Source organism: Pezoporus wallicus, unplaced genomic scaffold (assembly GCF_028554395.1).
Source record: "Pezoporus wallicus isolate ANWC-B61680 ecotype Strahan unplaced genomic scaffold, APGP_CSIRO_Pwel_v1 contig_6472, whole genome shotgun sequence".
Taxonomy (NCBI): Eukaryota; Metazoa; Chordata; class Aves; order Psittaciformes; family Psittacidae; genus Pezoporus; species Pezoporus wallicus.
Window position 1 is genome coordinate 318,967 of NW_026641049.1, and position 18,860 is coordinate 337,826.

At 36.4% G+C, this 18,860-nt stretch overlaps 1 protein-coding gene and 1 long non-coding RNA gene across 2 annotated transcripts in view; one reads left to right on the plus strand and one right to left on the minus strand.

The window, feature by feature from the left end:
• Positions 1-3,974: 3,974 nt before the first annotated feature.
• On the plus strand, positions 3,975-10,913 carry LOC130606009 (uncharacterized). The gene is made up of 4 exons (XR_008973850.1): positions 3,975-4,374; positions 5,391-5,521; positions 9,265-9,426; positions 9,944-10,913. It is a non-coding gene; the product is annotated as an uncharacterized LOC130606009 (long non-coding RNA).
• Positions 10,914-15,830: 4,917 nt separating this feature from the next.
• CALCRL (calcitonin receptor like receptor) overlaps positions 15,831-18,860 on the minus strand; it is a 69,050-nt gene continuing 66,020 nt past the window's right edge. The window contains exon 13 of the mRNA XM_057421921.1: positions 15,831-18,074. Within this exon, the coding sequence (XP_057277904.1) occupies positions 17,853-18,074 (222 nt within the window). The 3' untranslated portion in view covers positions 15,831-17,852. The remainder of the gene's footprint in view (positions 18,075-18,860) is intronic.

Below are 18,860 nucleotides of genomic sequence, written 5' to 3' on the forward strand. Positions count from 1 at the left end.
AGTGACAATTTCCAACATTTTAGAATGCAACAATGGAATATGCTGAGCAATAATACAGTGATGTACTATCTTAAACACACATTTGCTTGGAAAGCTATTGGTGTTGTTGCAGTCCCTCTGTGGAGCATTCTGCTCATGTGAATACTCACTTTAAGCACTTCATTATAAAGTCTGGTCACTTGTTCAACAAAGGTAAATTTAAAGTAGCTTAAGCTTTGTAGCCAGGCTCAGACTTCATGCCAAAGTAACTGAGGTATGCCTAGAAAGGCTATTATGCCTTTTTTTTTCAGTAGGAAAGGGCCAAGAGGATGGAGGATTTGGTAAAGAGCATTTGTAAATCTTACTACTTCTACTTGAGGGTCTGTCATCTCCAGCAACTCAGAAGTTTTTAAACTAATTTAAGAGTATTCATGTAAAGGATTGGTAACTTTTAAGCATTAGATTGATTATAAATCCTATTTGTGCAGATAAGCTCTCTGATATGCAGAAACAGAATGCTTTCTAGTCAGCAGAACTTCTGAGATTTTTGAGCTTATTGCTCAAAATTCAATGAGCTTTTGTAAAATGCAACCAAATGTTCTGAATTAAGGACATAACACTGGAAAAGTAGTTACTGTAAAAGTGAGAAAAACCCAAAGCTACTTCCTCTGGCTTGGTTTCTTACAGAAGACAAAGCATGACTACAAAGGTTCATTGACATGATGGCAGAACATGAAAGAAGTTTATTGAGGATGGGACATATTTCCAATAAAATATCAGGAATGGCTTTAATAGAACTTTTAAAAGCTTTTTGAGCTCTTTGGAGTTCGCATGTTCTCTTTCATTTGGGGTATATTAAAAAGCACTACGAACATATTCAGAACTACTTTGCCTTTTTTCTACAGGTATCATCGATTAAACTGCTTTTTAAATTCTTTGAGAATAGTCTTATGCTTACTTCATTGCGAGTTTCAGATGGAAGTTGGGATTTCTTGGTGTTTCTTATATGTACATGTATTTTAAACATACTTTATCAAAATACAATTTATTACCTGCCAATCCTGAAGAGGACTTCACTTGGGGGAGGAAAATAAAAACAAAGGTTAAGGTGGGAGGTAGTGTTAATATCTTTGGCAGTGGTTTGCTGTAAATGGTATTACCTCTTTCAATGTAGAAATCAGAATGCTATGATAAATTCATAATGTTTTTAGTTGGCTTGTACATATTGTTTAGGAGTAAAGTAATAGCACAGATTGTTTTAGCCAGAATAATACTGCACCAGTTGTGACTAGCCAAGATAAGTGGGTTACTCAAGCTCTCTCATTTATTTTAAAAAATTAGTTTGGCGCTTGTCAGGAAGTGACTTCAGTAAGGAAGCACAGTAATTCAGTTATCAAACACTCCTTTTTCTAACTCTTCCAGTGAAATGTATGTGAACTCAATGTATGAAAAACATTTATTTCCAGCTTCTTTTCTTCAGTAACTCACCATGTTACATGCAGCATGATTCACCCTTACAGTTTATCCATCATGGGGGGAGGCAGGGGGAAGAAGGAAAAATTCTAAGAGCACCTTAAATATATCCTTCCTTTGTAGGCAGTGATACTATTTCCAGGCAAAGTAGCTTGGTTATCTGTTTAGAGGAAATTTCTCTAGCTTCTGGGCGGTATACCCTTTGTTCCTGATTGTCTTGAGACAAACAATCAGAAAATCTCTAGCTTGGTGACTCTACCGCCCCCAGGGCTAATATTACTTTTTGCCAAAAACTGTGTTTGGATTGCTGAAATTGCAATGTGTCTTCTGAAAATTGTCGTTAATACTTTTTGAGGAACTGAAATAATGATAAAACTTGGAGAACGTTCAGAACGATTCACAGTCGCTATTCAAAGTTCACATTCTTGCTGTCAGGGGGAAGAAAAACTGACATATAAGTGTAAATTCATAAATATACATGACAGGCAGCAGAAGTGTCTTTCTTAAGAGGAAATATAGCTTTCAAGAAAGCTTCTGATGTCTACGGGTAATTTTTATTTTTTTTTTAATAGTTTTTACCTCCTTTGCTTCATGCGCATTAATTCACAAAAAATAATACTATGGGTTGAAAAAAAAACCCAGTATCACATTTGCCTGTATTTTCATTTTGGTAGACAAGTGATCTTCATTCCACTTTCAGTATTCTGCATGGCTTCACAATAAAACTACCTAGCCTCTATGAACAGTGTGACAGAGCAGCTCATGTCATTGAAGTTGGAAAGAACTCCTATGTTTTATTAATATCAAAGCATAGGGACCATCTCGGGGGTGGGGGGAAGGTGTGACTAAGAGTATGCTTTATATGCATGGTCAGCTATGTACCAGCAAGATTTGTTAAGTAAGAGGAAGAAAGCTGTAAGCAAAGTCTAGCACTGCTGTGTCCGTATATAGTTATCATTCTGGGGAGAAATACAGAGAAACAATAATAAGCACTTTGTTGTAGGAGAAATCAGAGACCTTTCCAAGAATACTGGCACAGTCCTGCTATAAGCAAACCTGGACTTTTGCAGCTTGTGCATCACAGGGTAACAAATCTTAGTGACATTGTGATTAGATAATGAAAAATATTTGTACTCTAATTGGGTTGGGCTGGGAGGAAAAAAAAAAGTCTGGAGTCATGAAAGGGTCACATTGTTTGAAACTGTAAGGAAAAGAATTCTATTCCAAAAATTGTCCTGGAAAATTCTTCTCCTTTCCAAGAGCAGACAGAAGTGTGATTTAGATACAAAAGCATGATTTGCAAATTTAATATGAACCTGAAATAGTTTAAGGATTTGAGCACACTGGCTGAAAGGACAAAGCCCAAAGTGTCTGTTTGCTTTGAGTGATAACAGAAAACATGAAACAAACCCACAGTTGTCTTAATTTGCCCTAAGCTATGAATACTTTATTCAAGATTTTTTGATAAAATCTCAAACTACTGCTCAAGGTGAGAAGCTCAGAAATGTTTTTAAAGATATTAAGATATTTGCTGTTATCTCTTGAAGGGTGTTACATGCATATCATTATATGTATTATATATATTAAATAATATTATAGAATTATATACTATTATATAATGTTACCTGTTACCAGATTAGGAGCACTATATAAACTGGGGACACGTTTGCTTAAAGCCATTGAGGAGATATGTATCTTCCTTAGTACCAGGCATTATATACATTTAAATGACCTGCTTAATTGCAAGTCTGCGTACTGCATAATACTAAAATACATGAGGAAATCTATGAAGCAGGCTAGTTTTCAGCTGAAATGGAACAGGATGCCCACTGGAGAGAGTTAACCAACACAGTGGATCTGCCTTTTTATAGCTGGTGTGTAAATGAAGTAGTATGGAAACACTGATAATATGGTTTTGCCACAGAGGGGCTGGTGTTGTAGGAGGACAGTCAACTTTGTGAAGGCAGCTGGGGCCGGAGATGTGGGCAGTACCATAAGCTACTGGGACATAATTCTTTAGATTTCATTTAGTGCTGCTGTTACAGATGCATCATAAAGCTTAAGTAGTGTACTGGAAGGGAGTTAAGAAAATCAAGTCTATCCAGAACCTGTGAAAGAGGTATCTAGAACGTGAAAAAAAACAGCTGGTAGGAAAGTAGGAGCTTGCATTTACAGCAGATCTGAATGATAGAACTATGTTATTTATAAGATAGATCTACACTGCAATCAGGTATTTAAAACCAGGCATCTGCACCAGCAGTTAAGGCGCTTGTGATGAGAACAGCTTTAAGCTATGGATGTTGAAGTGATATTACACACTGACAAGAAAAAAGAGAAAAATAAACCGAAGGTATGTTGGCTATAATGACAAAAGACCAGAGAGAAGAGAATATGGAAAATTTTCACATTTCAGAATTTAGCTTTTTGTGTTTCATGTGTTTTGGTGTTACCTATTTTGATTTTGTGTTCTGTGTTTTATCATAGCCTCTTAAAAATCTTCTCTGCCAGCAAAGTATTTTTTTAGTGAATAACTTCAACTTGTTCTAAAAGTAATTCTTTACTTCACTATTTTCTTGGTATTTGGAAACTGTCATGCAGTAAATAACTAAAAAAAAATAAATTTCTTTCTTAGAGGGGAGTTTATTTACTGTATTTCTTCTGGAGAGATGGAAATGAAGTTTAGTCTGTTATATTCATTTTATTGCCATTCGCTTTACGTGATCTTTCAAGTACTACAAACCACCTCTGGTAGAGACCCCAGCAGCAGTTCTGCAACTTGTTCCAAATAAAGGCCACTGATTTCCATCAAAGCCTACAGGTCTGGCATATTTCTGTCAGACTTCTTATATGACATATTTCTCTTATTTGATGTAGCCTGGCAAACAGCATATATATATAAGAAAGTATCAGAAACTTGCACGGGTAAGACAGTCTTGAAAATTTCAATTATTTGATTGCTTCAAGCTTTTTGCCGATTTAAAGCTTGTTGATTAATGCATTGCTGTTATAGAAAATCGTGTTGAATGCGTATGACCTAAATGGAGAAAAGAGGTTTGTCTCCAAGTAGGCTGCCTCCTGATATACCGAAGTAGAGTTCAGCAGAGTTTCATGGGAACAAAGCCAAAGTTACTGGGGAATTGGATTGAGTATATAGCCTTAAGACTTTCAAATATTGGTAGCAATTTCTGTGCTTTTGTAAAATACACAAAATATACCTACACACAGATTTTTAGTGATACAGTTCTTGAAGGCTTAAATATAAGCTTCCTGCAACATTTTTTTTCATTGAGTCTTTCAGCAAAGCCAGATATCTTCTCCGGTTTAGTCTAGAAATATGACAAGCTAGTACAATACATTTTTACTGTCACAACTATTTGCTAAATGGTGGGCCAGAGTGGATATGGAGTCATATAGAAAGTCTTACAAGACAAATAGTTTTTAGCACAAAAACATTAAACAAAGAATCTTCAAGGACCTAACATAAGCGATGCTGATTTATAGATTCAAAATATGCCCTGGAGTCTTGGACAGCCTTATGTTTTGCTTCCTCATTAGCTACTGATGGGATGACTGAGCTTGGAAATTTGCCGGAGTAGATATTCCAGAAAAAAATATTTATGGTTAAAATGTTTTATTCCAACATGAATAAAGCAAATTGAGAATAAAACCGCATAACCGTCTTTTATTCTAGAGGAACAGCAGTATCTATAAGAGGAGTTATGGAATAACTAGTCTGGAATAGCTATTGCAACAAACTGACAGTGCATGAAATGCTTGCAGTGGATACTGTAGTGGCTTCTAGAACAGGGCCAAGATAGACTCAAAGGAGGCAAGAAAAATAAACAAACTAAGTCTTAAACAAAAGAGGACCAGAATATGTTTGTCCTTGTTCAAATTCACATGAGAGATGGAAGTCTCAAGGAGCTCTTCTGTTGCAGATGTTCCTATATGGCTTACAGGAAAGATCAAAAGAATAATCCAGCACCAGAGAGCATCAGTTATGAAGGATACCTGAACTATTCTACTGTCAAAATGTCTGGGTGGCCACAGACATTCACTGAACTGACAGGTAAAAATAGATCTTGTTATAAGTTTATTCAGAGAGTTCAGGTCCTGCCTATGGTTTTCTGGAGTGCTGGTAGGACAGATGCACTTCTGTTGCACTCCCATTGCAGACTTCAGTAGATCCGAGGCTCACATCTTCTTGTGGTTGGAAACTTTAGAGGCAGTTAAACTAATATGCAGCTTCATTAACTTTGAATCCCAAAGCAAAACCAAATAATTTTATTGACACATAGTATAGCTATGTGATTGGGAATTACAGTATTATATCTTCTCCAACTAATTACCTACAGATGATGAAGAAAGCTTGAAATTAAAATGACAAGTTCAGAGCAAGTAGGGGGAAGAAAGATCTTTTTTTGCTGAATTGAGGTTTCTGTCATCACTGAAATGAGAACATGCTGCTCACACCATCTATTTGTTGCTGAGGGGATCTCACGTTCTCAAGTTTTAAACAGCTGTCTAAGCTGAAAGGCAGTATTACACATCAGAAAGTCTGTTTGGCCTTTCTCTGTATTAAGAAGAACATAGTGCATCATATTTCATCTAGCTTTAATATATCCCTTGAGCTGCATTGTCTGAAAAATAGAATATGAAGATGATACAGTAATATTTGCCAGGATCATTCTTTAAACTTAAACATTGCTCTTCGGCAATGAAGTGTAATCCAGAACCTGTAGTTCTCAAGCAGCAGCGCATTATCTGGACTGTTCAAAGTCACACTGGGTCCAGAAAAGGAGATTCACTACAGTACCCTGAAGATGACTGCAATGAGGCAGCAGTGATAAAACACGTCTAAATTTATCAACAGTAGGACCCATTTTTACCAGGTACCCCTCCATTTTTTCAGGTTACATCTGATGTGTGTATAGTGATTAGGACACTGCATATCACTGTGGGCTTGGAAACATAATATAAAAGGGCTAGAAAAGGTAACAATTTGGCTATTAAGAGTTTTCTGACAGCCCTGTTAATTTGATCTCTCCTTGTGTATTTTAACGTACTTAAAGGTTATTCTCTCTGTGGTAACTCACATTCTCCAGTAAATGTCAATTATTTGTGACTTGAAGACAACAGATTCTTTTAAGTGTATCTGTCTCGCTAGACACACAGCCTGTCCATCAGTATGCACAAACAACTATTATGCCCTCTATTAGAGGGCATATTGCCAGTTTCATTTATCTCATGCTAAATGTTCAGAGGCTACTTCAAATAAATACTTTGAAAGAAAGAAATGTATAGAACTTCAAACAAAGATAGGAAAGTTATGATGAACGCCAAGGCTTGGAGGGTCAGCTGGTCAAATGCAGTTGAATGCATTAGTTGATACGGTCTCATAATGGTTGTTAAGAAGGTGAATGGAACATACCAAAAATGTGATACATAGGTAGACTCTATGGATGCTGCTTACCTGTGAATGTGAGGGCAATACAACTTCAAGGGTTAGGTGGCAGGAAGCAGGGCAAACTTGATTATTTATTTTTTTTTAAATTTTACTTAATGATGCACATCCACATGTATTTAATACAAACCCCTGTTCATTCTGAACTAAGTTACAGTTCAGAGTGAGCCATTGCTAGACTAGTCATTTTCATTATGGTAATATATTGTTTTCAGCTGCAACCAGAGGAGACATTCTTAAAAAAAGCAGGTAATTTCAACCTTTAAAAAGATTGTGCTCAGTTCCAGACAGTTAGGTTGGTCTAGACATCTTATTTAAACTGCTTTACTGAAGTCTGTGGGACCTTTCTTATCTAGTCGAGAAATAGGAGATAGTATTTGAATGCTACACTAAATACCTTCAACAATAAATACTGCTTTAACAGAAATAGGAATGATTTCTTTATCTTGGCACTGTTGGGAACCCGGCTGGACAGCAAAGGAGTTCAACATGTTGAATCACTGAAGTGAAAGCCAGATAATATTATGTTGTGAGTAAAAGAAGGGGCTAAAGGCGTTAAGGAAGGAAATGGGGATAAAGAAGAACATGTAAAGTTGCTACACTATTGTTTCTCTTAAGCATATGGGTCATGCCCACTGATGGTAAAACTCTCAGGCTCCTTTTTAATTTTTCCTCTCACCAGCATGCATGTGCCTGGAAAGTCAGCAGAGACTGTAAAGAATATGTAATTTTTCTTTATTTTAAAGTACAATTATTTTTCAGGGATAGAACAGAGACTTTTTTGAGTTATTAAATCATTAACAGTTCATATTTGTGTAAATATCTTTTTTGGTTTTAATTTTTAACACCATCACTCTATAGGCTTTCCATGTTAGTATTGTCTTTGTGCATTTGTAGTCTTGCCACTAGCTTGCAGAGTGTTCGTACCATCCATGCTTTGCTTATTGTATGCTTCTGCAGGATTAGAAATATGATCAGTTCTTAGATTTGTTTGGCTTTCAACTTGCAGCTCCTACTGCATGTAGAAACTGATGGGGATTCCTTCTCCCTTCAGTTGTTTCAGCAGTATTGAAAAGACATAAAGAAGGAGTGATTGAGGAGAAGGCCAGAGATTCCATGGCACAGCAAGGACAGTACAGCCAGAAAACCAGCTTAGTGCATTCTTCCTTGCAGGAAGGCGCAGTGCCATTTATTCTCCAGTGCCAGAAGAACTTTACTGAGGAAATGGGTGTGAGTTAAAGACTGAGGCTTCTCTTCCTTCATTCCTGTGCCAAGCGTACATCAGCTGAATCAGAAGGTCATTGAATACTAGTGACCGGCCTACTGCAGACTCTTGGGGTCCTGGTGCAGCTGGCAGGGTTGGGAAAAAAATGCCAGGCTGGAGCAGTATTGCCTCCAGTTCCTGAGACCCTTGGAGATAGCTGGTGCAACTATCTTGCAGAGATGTGGATGTCCACTGGGTGCTAGTCTTTGGTGAATACTAAGAAATGAGGGGATAATTTTATTTGGAAGAATAGAAGCAATCATGTCAATGCTAGGGAAATACTGAGGTCTGAGGTGGTGGGGAAGAGAGTAAGGTATAAAACTTAAAATATTTTTGCTAGAACTCACATAAGAAGGGATTTCTAGCACCTCAAGTGCTCTTATTTATAAAAAACCCAGCACGTTACATGACTCTAAAAACACTTTCTGTTATATAAGGAAATATCATAACTGTATGTACTGCTTCTATTGCCTGCAAAAAAAAACCCATTTACAGATTTCTGGTGCTAACGTATTTTCATTTTTGTTATTGATATGTTTCTTATCTCCCCGAAAGCTTCCTTATTCAACTTTCTTCGTTAAGAATTTTTTAGATATCAATTACAGATCATTCTGATTAGCTTTTTAATTATGGATAGAGAAGACTATTTACAGCACTCCTGACTGGTATAAATCAGTCCCTGTGGGGAAACATAAGTAAAAAAGAGGTGAGCAGCTTTAAATAAAGAAATAACTACTATAATTTTCCATTGTCAAAAAGAAAGGGAAGCGTTTTCTATACCTTGTAGTAAATACAGACCTGAACTGGAAAGCACAGTGTGGGTTAGACTCCAAAACTTGAAATTATCTGAAATTGAGTTAACTTTACCACAGGTATTTGCTATGACGATTTTGAAGGAATTGATAATTTAACTTTGTAAATTCTTGTCGGTAGTCCATTGCATCACTTGGTTAAAGTGTATTACAGTTATGTTCACCTGAGATACTTTTTATATGAGAGCACTGTACTGTATTACAGTACACAGAATAGTAATACAACTTCAGTATGATTTGTCAAGTAATCTTGAATTTTCCTCTTTTTGCAGATTCTCAAGCATCCATGGTGACTATCTGCCTGCAGAATATTGGAAGTGACCCTTGAAGAAGGAAACTCCTACTGTCATCGTCAACCTGAAATGAGATGGAAGTGGGCAGTGCTTGAAGACAGTTTGTGGAATCCATTAGGAAGCACAAGATGGGAGTCCCTTGTGCGTAACAGAAACAAACTGGGCTATGGGCACTGTTCTGTGGAATATATGGCCACAGATCTGTCTGGGAAACTTAGTCAAATCTGCTTTTGAGCCCTCTGTAAATGCAGAAATTTGGATCATATTCAAGGTTAACTAAGTAAAATGTGATTATTTGTGTTCCTGTCTCTTCACTGATGAGCTCTTACGTCCAGTGGAACCTAAGGGACAAAGTCATTATCAAATGTCTAAGTCTACAGGTATGTGGTATGAACAGTAAAAATACTCCGATTGTAAACCTTTCTGTAACACATTTAGAAGAATAGGCACAAAATAGTTCATCTTCTTTCCTTTACTTCAAATTCAATATACCTAGAAATGTTTTTACCATCATGTTTATAATTGTGTTTAGAATAAGAAAACTGATAGGTATTTCTGTTCAGTGCAATATACTTCTTGCAACATACTCTTGTAACAAGAGTGTTGTTCCCTACTAATTCAATATTTTGCTTTCATATATATTTATATGAAATCCTAGTGTATGTACAGTCAACTGTCACAACATGGAGCAAGACTGAGACTACCGTTCTTCAGAAGAAATCGACCTGATTGACATTCATTACACCACCATAACAGCAGTACCTCTCCAAGACACAGGGGACCTTCAGAAGCACTTTCACTGTTACAGGCACACATTTGTCAGATTTCATTTCCAAATCTCAAGATAAGGAACTAGGCAAATACATTCTTGTGTTAAGCTTATTTTCTACTTTCATAATTTGTGCAGTTCTCATGTAAATGTTTGCTGTCTACAGCAAATATTGAGGATTCATTACTAATCTCTGCCCCAGACTTTGGCCATAGGAGCACTGGTGACTCCAAACCATTTCTCTGCGTAAAAGAATATGCTCTTCTGGGTTAGTAAGGAGGGAATATCAATATCTGACACTTACAAGTGGGAGGTTTGAATTCTTGGTCCATTTGAGCTCCTGCAGAATCAAAAACTCAGTTTAGGTTGCCTGCATCCCAGGTGACTGCAGTTAACGTTAAAACTTGCTTTAGCCAGATAGCACCAGGGATGCCAGCACCAGTGTTCACCACTTCTTCCTTTGTGGCCTCTTTTTGGATTGCCACTGATTATGCAGCCTGAATTTCCAGAAAAGCTTGATTGTCTTAGATCAGGAATTAACAATAATGTGTGAGTACTTTTTCAGACAGCATGCATTAGAGGATTTGATTTTTCTGTATTTATATTCTGTTAAATTCACCTAAACCAACGTATTAAGCTTTATGTGAGTTAGCACTTGTCAGAAGATACTTTCCCATTGTTAACAGCTTTCATTTAGAAAGTGGTAAAGTTTGTTGAGGGGAAGAAAACTTTTAAATAGTCATTAGGAGTTGTAGTTGTAAATAGCTTTACAGTTTAGTGTGTGCATTTATTTTAAACTCATAAATCTGAGTTTAATTTAAAAAGCAGTCCTATATGTCATTTGTCTCAAATGAAGCATGAACTCCATATGGATGAATCTACGTTCTTCATTTAGGCAGTTACTAAAAATATACAGCTGTGGCGTGATAGACAATAACCACAGTTATAAACAGAGGGTTGTCAGCTCTGGGCACAGTTTAAAGACAGACTCTGAAAAGACAATGTTCACAGTGTATGAAAATGAAGTGACAAGGAAAAACTTTTGCTTTGTTCATTGATGATTATTTGTAAGAGCAGCATATGTAAACCGAGACCTCGCTCAGGTTTCTTTGTGAGAGGTTATTTTGTGTCCAGCTCTATGTTTGCTTGTGCATTAAATGCATTGTGTTTTATTTCAATATAAATAAGAATTATCACACTGTTCCTAAAGTGTTCCTAAACTTCATACTCAGTGTTTCTGGCAAGTATAGTAGGTAGCCCTTTAGCTCTACATAATCTTCAGAGCAGGCTGCAGCAGCCACATACCTGTAGACCATTTAACGTGTGTGTCAGCACATCCACCTGCTTTCCGCCATCCTCCACTTGCCTATTCTGTTTTCAAATATGGGTTTGACCACAAATTGTTGTGCCAAAAAATATGATATGATGAAGAGTTTGGCATTTAGGTTCAGCTTGTCCTTTCTCAAAAGCAATGAAGACTCAATGCATACAGCCCACGCTGAACCCCAACACTACTATGAAGACAAATTAAATTTTAATTCTGTAACTTTGTTTTTTCTTCAATGTGCAGTAGATCAGTTTGCAGGCTTAGTGTTAACAACAGGAATGACTCACTCGAGCATGTAATTGGTCCACTAGTTCAAAGTGAATTTTGTACTTTGTTTGCTGGTGGTTTTTTTTTTTTTTTTGAGAATCAGATTCAGGTAACTGTAAAAAGTTAAACCTTTGGATTAAAACTTTTACTTCTGTGGTGACTGCCATGATGAGACCATGCATGATATATAAGTAGAGCACTTGAAATATTTTCAAAAGACGTAATCTTTGTACCTTGCAGAGCAGAATGGTATTTGTGGCAGTAGGTGATGTGAAATGGGTTGGGATTTTTTCTTTGTTTGAACTTTGCTTCATTTTCAAGCATATTTTTTGTCATGTCTAAATATTACAAGGCTACTTGTGCTGTAAAAGCACTTCCTTTATTAAAATTATATATAAAATCTAAGAGTCACTGTTTACTCTTACCTATGGAGGTTAGGATGCTGTGGTTTATTTTTCTGTCAGGGTCAAAATACTGTGTACACATGCTTTTAGATGCATATACTTGAATAGCAAATGCTACTTTGGATATAATTTATGTTAATTTTTCTCCTGCTGGGCATAAGGGCAAAAATGTTGGAGGCACTAACATCTGGATTTGGGGAATTGGCTTTACTTTTTCTCTGTATCATTTAACAATTATTTTATACTTTTATGTAAGTAACAATTTGAACTCTGCATATGCAGCTACACAGAATCTGTATCACCAAGAAGCAGTGATTGGTATTAGTATGTACTGGTAGAAAACAGTAAGCCATATTTTTAGCTGAAGTAATAGATATAAATTACTACTAGTAGAATCTGTAACCATTTACACTGACTTTCAGTTCTAGATAGGCACAATAACCTGAAGTTACAGTCTCCTGCTTGAAAGTCAGGAATGGGAGTTGGGAGATTGTGCATTTGTTGACTGGACATTAGCACACTTTTAAATATGGGTATTATATATACAGTAGTTATTAAGACCCAGTATTAGATCCCTGTGTCTTCTAATATTGCTTGGCTTATTTAGGCACTTATTTTCTGCTTTTCTTGAGTGCATTTCTTTAGCTCAGAATTGCTTATATACCTTGGCTGAACTGAGATTTCAGAGTGTAGTTTTAAAGCTCCAAGACAATGTTTTCTTCCTTCTCCACCCTCAACCACTACCACACATCCTTTCCTGACATCCCCAACCTCAAAAAGATTTTGTCTCACTTAAAGCAAACAGAAGTAACTTTTTTAAGAAAAAAAACTATAAAAAATTACTGTTCTTGCCAAGAAATTAAAACAGAGCTAGGCTAAACAACTAAGGGAAGCTGCAGATCCAATGTTGCATGTGGGCAGACCAGCGCATGGGTAGCTCAAGTTAGCTCAGGAGTTGACAGTCATGGTCGAACACTTCCTGATTGCCTAAGCAGCCTTTTTCTCCAACCAGATTTGGATATCCCACATGCCCTTGGTCATCGTGCTTGTGGTAAGCATGGTTAAAGCCCTTCCCAAATCTTCACTCGCGAAAGCCAATCCATCAAGTATGACACAATCTTCTCTAATTCAGTTTCCACATTGAGCTTTTTTTTTTTAAACATGTTTGTTGCCATTATCTGGTTTGTACATACCCTCCCTTCTAAACTGTGAAGTAACTCTTGCTGTGCTGTCTTCTGTTGTGGTTACAGCTCTGAGTGCAAACATAAAAAAAAAAAAGGCCCCCAAAAAACTCACTTATTGAATCCTTGGTGTGAGTACTTGGCTTCTTTCGTTTCTGTGCCCTCCTAAGCACAGCTTTACTCCATCAATTGGATACCGACTACGTCCCAATTTTATCACTGGTTAAACCATTTAATCCATCTTTCTAACTTTTTCACGTGGACAATGAGGTATATAGATTCCTGCTACTACATATAAAGAATTGAAAAGCTTTACACTGCAATATTTATTTTTAAATCTACTTACTAGCACTTATTTGCTGTTTTGGTATGTAATACACACTAAAGTGATTTATGCAATTACATGCTGGTACACATCTAAGATCAGATACTCTTCAGCATTCAAAGAGCAGGCCCAGTTCTACAGATCCAAACCATACCTGTCATTCACAGTTTTTGTGCAGACACCATCACTTCAGGGTGGAGAGGGAGGGGCAAACAGGGACACCTCACTCATTTTTCTATTGCCTTTGCTCTTGTAGGTCTTACAGAACAAACCAGCTTTTGCACAAGCAAGTCTGTTTGGTTGAGACCTGGTTGAATGCCATGTTGAAAGGACCTCCACCTAGACTGATGGAACAAAGAAGAGAGATATGTTTACTTTAGGCTCTACTCTGCTGCCAGCTCATGATGGCACAGAAAATTTCTTACTAATAAATTTTTATTAAAAGGCAGATTCAGGTGACGAGAACTAGAAATATGAAGACTTTGAGTATATCTATGCAAGCATCCTCCAGAAATGCAACATTCTACTATGCATTTAAAATGTAACTATTAAATAAACAAACACTTAAAAATGGAATAATTGTTAATAACTCCATGTAATGACTTTCTGCCTGGGTTAATATTTCATTAATACACAGCTAAGACATCTGTGAAAACCTAATTTAGATCAGCTTTGTTATTTCCATATTAGAACACAAGAGATCTGAGTAACTGTAGTAATATTTTATTGATCACAAACATAATAATACTTCGTTCAGCAATTAAAATGCATGATGATTCATATGAACAAAATGAAAACGAAGCACAACCAAAAAAGAACTTCACATTTTTTCAATGTCATTTTTAGTGTAAGCAATAAATACAATGCTGTAGCTTCTATTAATCTTATTTACATAGCACGATACTTGAATGTTGGTTGGTTTCCAGCCCAAATGTTTTAGGACATGAAAAGGAGTACATGTTGCAGCATTTCAACAGCCAAATACTCTAGTAGATCATCACATAGCATAAATGCTAACATTAAAAATCAAACAGCAGATCCTCAGTGGAGCATTTTATTAATTGAAGACAGTAGCATTAAAAATAGACATTCCCTCTCATAGAAAGCTTACATGTTGGTATTAGAGATAAGAGACCAAAGACAAGTATTTCTGTAGCCCCTGTAGACTGATGCAATAAATCCTCACTAAGCAATAACAAAAGAAAACCCAAACCAAACCAAAACAAAGCAAAACAAAACCCCCCAAAGCAAATAATACATGTTCAAAGAAATCTCACAGGCCCAACAAAAAAGTCTATATCCATCCCAGAGCACACAGATAAGGACTACAACATTTTTTAAAGTAGAAAATAAGGAAAGTGAAATCAGCATAAGGATTTGATTTTAATTTATGATGACAGAGAAATATTTTAAGCAGACCCTTCTCTTGATTGTGTAGGAACTGGAAAAGGTGAGGTAGGAAGGCAAAATAGGGAATTTATGTTTTCCAATGCAAAACAGGAAATAGATTAGCTAACCTCCTGAGAAGGGGGAAAATATAGCTCTTCTATGTCATGTAACCCTCCACAGCTACATTTTCTCGCACATCCAGCTGTATGTGTCCTTAATTTCCAAAGTGCAGGCATGTACAGAAGCATGCTGCAACTGTCCAGCTAGAAGTAGGACGATTTCTGTAGGAGAACAATTTTCCCTCCTAAATTACCATTACAAGTTTCTCTAACAGAGGACAGGGAGCAATTACCAACTAGTACGTTGCATCATATGAAAAAAAATTATAGGCTATTAAATTTGGACTAGCTGAGAAGGAAGCTTAATTCAAAAACTAATATTGTATCACGCTCTATAAAGTGTTGCATACATTATACCAACCCACGAGGTACCATGAAATAATTTCCTGATAAGATGACATAAAATACTTCAAAGCACTTTTAAACGGACAGATGTCTGCCTGGGCTTTGATCCTCAGCTGGTACCCACTGATTTTGAAAATGGAACTCAAGACAGGTCTATACCAGTTGATGATCTAGTCCCCCAGTATAGAGCTGCTCTACCAGAGCAGGGATTTGCAACACCACTAATATTTCCAGAACACTGCACAGATCTTAAGTAACACTACATAGATCAGCAAGCACAGTTGTAAGTAACTTCTTATCACATTGTAGCAGATCCTGTTACTGTATTCTTACAATTTAAGAGATTGTGACATCTGACTGCCATATTTCACACTATTCTTAAGTACAGAATCCTACCGATTTTCAAATGATTCTCATCAATCAACAGCTCTGCAGAAGAACAGAAATCTTGATCCATGCATCCTAGCTGAGATTCTGTATTATGAAACTAAATCATTAATAAAATTTTAGATTCAAGCTCCAGACATAAGAACCACAAAAAACTACAGAAAGGTGCAAGTGGCATGAACTTACTGCTTCGTCCTAATGTCTTCCTTCTCAATACAAAGCATTTGAAGCGATATGAATTTACAAACTAATGAACACTGTGACAGCAAAATAACTAGATGCTAATGAAACTTACAGAACGGCTACTGACAAAAATGATTAAATGTGAAAGTCAAGTTGTTCATATACACAAGTAGGCATTTAAAACTGAAGTGGTGTCAGAAAGAACTGTCTTTTATTCTTTTGACTGGCTTACATGCACCAGATAGATACACATTAATTAGCATAATTGTCTGTCAACTCCAGCACTACTTTTCTTCTACTTCATTTTGTTTTTTCCCCACTTGAAGTAGATTTATCTGCAAAATAAACTAATAAAACCTTTTTCTACCTTATTGATTTTCAGTAAGACTTTTCTAAGCTCACATCATGCCCTCATTCTTGAGCATTTTCGTCATTTCACTTAAAAAAACTACAATTTCTTTAAAACAAAGATTTACAAAAACATAGATCATTATAAAGATACATTTTCTCAAGTCTTTTCTGACAACCTCATTTTCAGTGTGATCTTTATTCCCCATGAGAACCAACAAAAAACTTGTAAGTACTGTTCAAAGCTACTAAGAGAGATTCAGAATCAAGCATTCCAAATAATATTATCAACCCATAATGTTTTGAACCCTTGTAAGACAAACTTTATATTGGGTTTTCCAAATAATGATCATTACTGTCATTAGGTTGCTTGATTAGCCTGAATTTCATACACTGGCTTTAAAGGTCATATGACATTTGCACTGCATTCAGTCTTTCAGGCTTTCTTCCCAGACGAAAAGCCACCACAAAATTGATCAGAACTTTGCCCCAACAATGCAAGAATACATTATCAAGCATATCGCCAGGGAAACACTTAAAAATAAAACAACAACATGACTAGAACAAATTATATACATGAGTGTTTCCCAGTTGAGTAAATTTCTTACACACAGAGTGAAGTTCCATCAGCTTCAGTTATGTGTTAGTGCCTGTAAGGATTTGCACTTATTCAGGTTACTACGTTCCTTTCTGTCAGTAATGCCTCCTTGACCTTGTCTGTCTTAAAGTCAATAAGAAATTTCCATAAACTTGAGAAGGACACACTCCTGCATATGCAAAAGTAGTTTAAATAAAACTGCTCAAAGCATGCTGTGAAATACTACATTAGTAATATTACAGAGGTAAGTAAAATCTCAAATTTACACTGGTGTATCTATGCTTGATTTAAAATAGTGGAAAAAAGAAACTGGCCAAATCAAACCTTCAGTATTGTTGACCAAACCAAATGGTCAATGTCTGAATCTGTTATCTCAGACTATCTCTTGGGCTTTTTGACAGTCAAATGCTGGACACAAAATTAACCTAGACAATCTATTGTTGTTATTGCACCTTCTGTAACCATTTTCTTTTGTTGTGTTTTAGGTTGAATTAAGACAATACAGTATGGTATTTACATTCCAAGATTCTATAGACAAGTGAAGTGGCATCAACACAACAGAGTCTTGTACAAACTTCCAAGATAAAAAAAAAGCCTTCATTGATTCCCGTTGTACAAAAAATTGCCAACTTTGTCTACACAGTAGAAACTGAAGAGGCAAAGTTTGTATCTTCATATAAATGCACATACATATATAGATATATATATATGTACAGATGTCCATACTATAAAGATACACAGAAAACCAAAGATACGTATATATGCATACATATACATTCATATGAAAAACATGTTAGTTTAGTTTGCATCATTCAGGGGAATAACATATCCCAGGTTAGGTAAAATCTTCTGGCCATGAAGTCATTAAATCAAACTTGGGAGTTCAGGAGGGTAAGCACAGTGGCATAGGCCAAGCCTTTGGCAGTCAACCATACATTTTTTCAGTTTTTAAAACAACACTCTCCATGTCATGGTAGCCCTTCCCATTTAAATGTTCACTAGTGCAGTCGTGATTGTAGCTGTAGCCTTGAACATCGCTGACCGATGATACGGTATAGGAAGCTGTGCGCATGGCATCCGAGTGGCTAAAACTGTGCTCAAACTGGATTTTGTACTGATTCCAGTGTCTTCTCAAAACAGCTTGGACCTGTGCCAGAAACCAAAAAGAAAGGCGTATGAAACGCTTGGAAAGATAACACTGGACTTCACTCTTTGATGCATGGGGGCATAATAAATGTGTCTAAGCAAATTAGGTAGTAAAGCTGAGTAATCCTGGAAAACAGGGGTACCTACATGTGATCTGTTGCATGACATATTCTGAAAGATTTACAATTTAAGTAGACATTCTTTAGCAAATTTAGTGTGAAATAATTGCATTTTACAATGGGAGTGTAGTAGTTGCTCAGGAAAAGCACGGATTACAGGATAAGCAGCAGCAACACAGTTACTTTCTCCTCTGTGGACTAAATTCTGGTGTGGACAACTCAGATTTACAGGTGAAAAAGGTTACTTCTAAGCACTTTTAATTCAAAAGACTAAATCCTCAGCATCTGTAAGTATTTATACTCGCAATAAACCATAATTCACATTTGCTCTGGTTCTGGCCTTCCTTTATTTCTGCCCATACCTTAATCAAATTAATAGCAGGACAATTTCCCAGACTCCATTATTTCTACCAGGGTTAAAAATAAAGCTGATAAAATAGCTGAAGGCCTTAGGCTTACATGTCTCTAATGCATAGGGGATTGATCAAGTCTCACATTCACGGAATTCACAGGGAATTGGTCACTCTCTGAAGGTGCCACATGTGGAATGATAATGGCAATAGCTATCATGTTGCTTTTTCCAGAGGGTTTTATTTTAATGTTAAAAAACTGCCCACAGATCATGCAAGTTTAATTTCCTCTCCAGTCAAGTCTGCACACAAAGTATT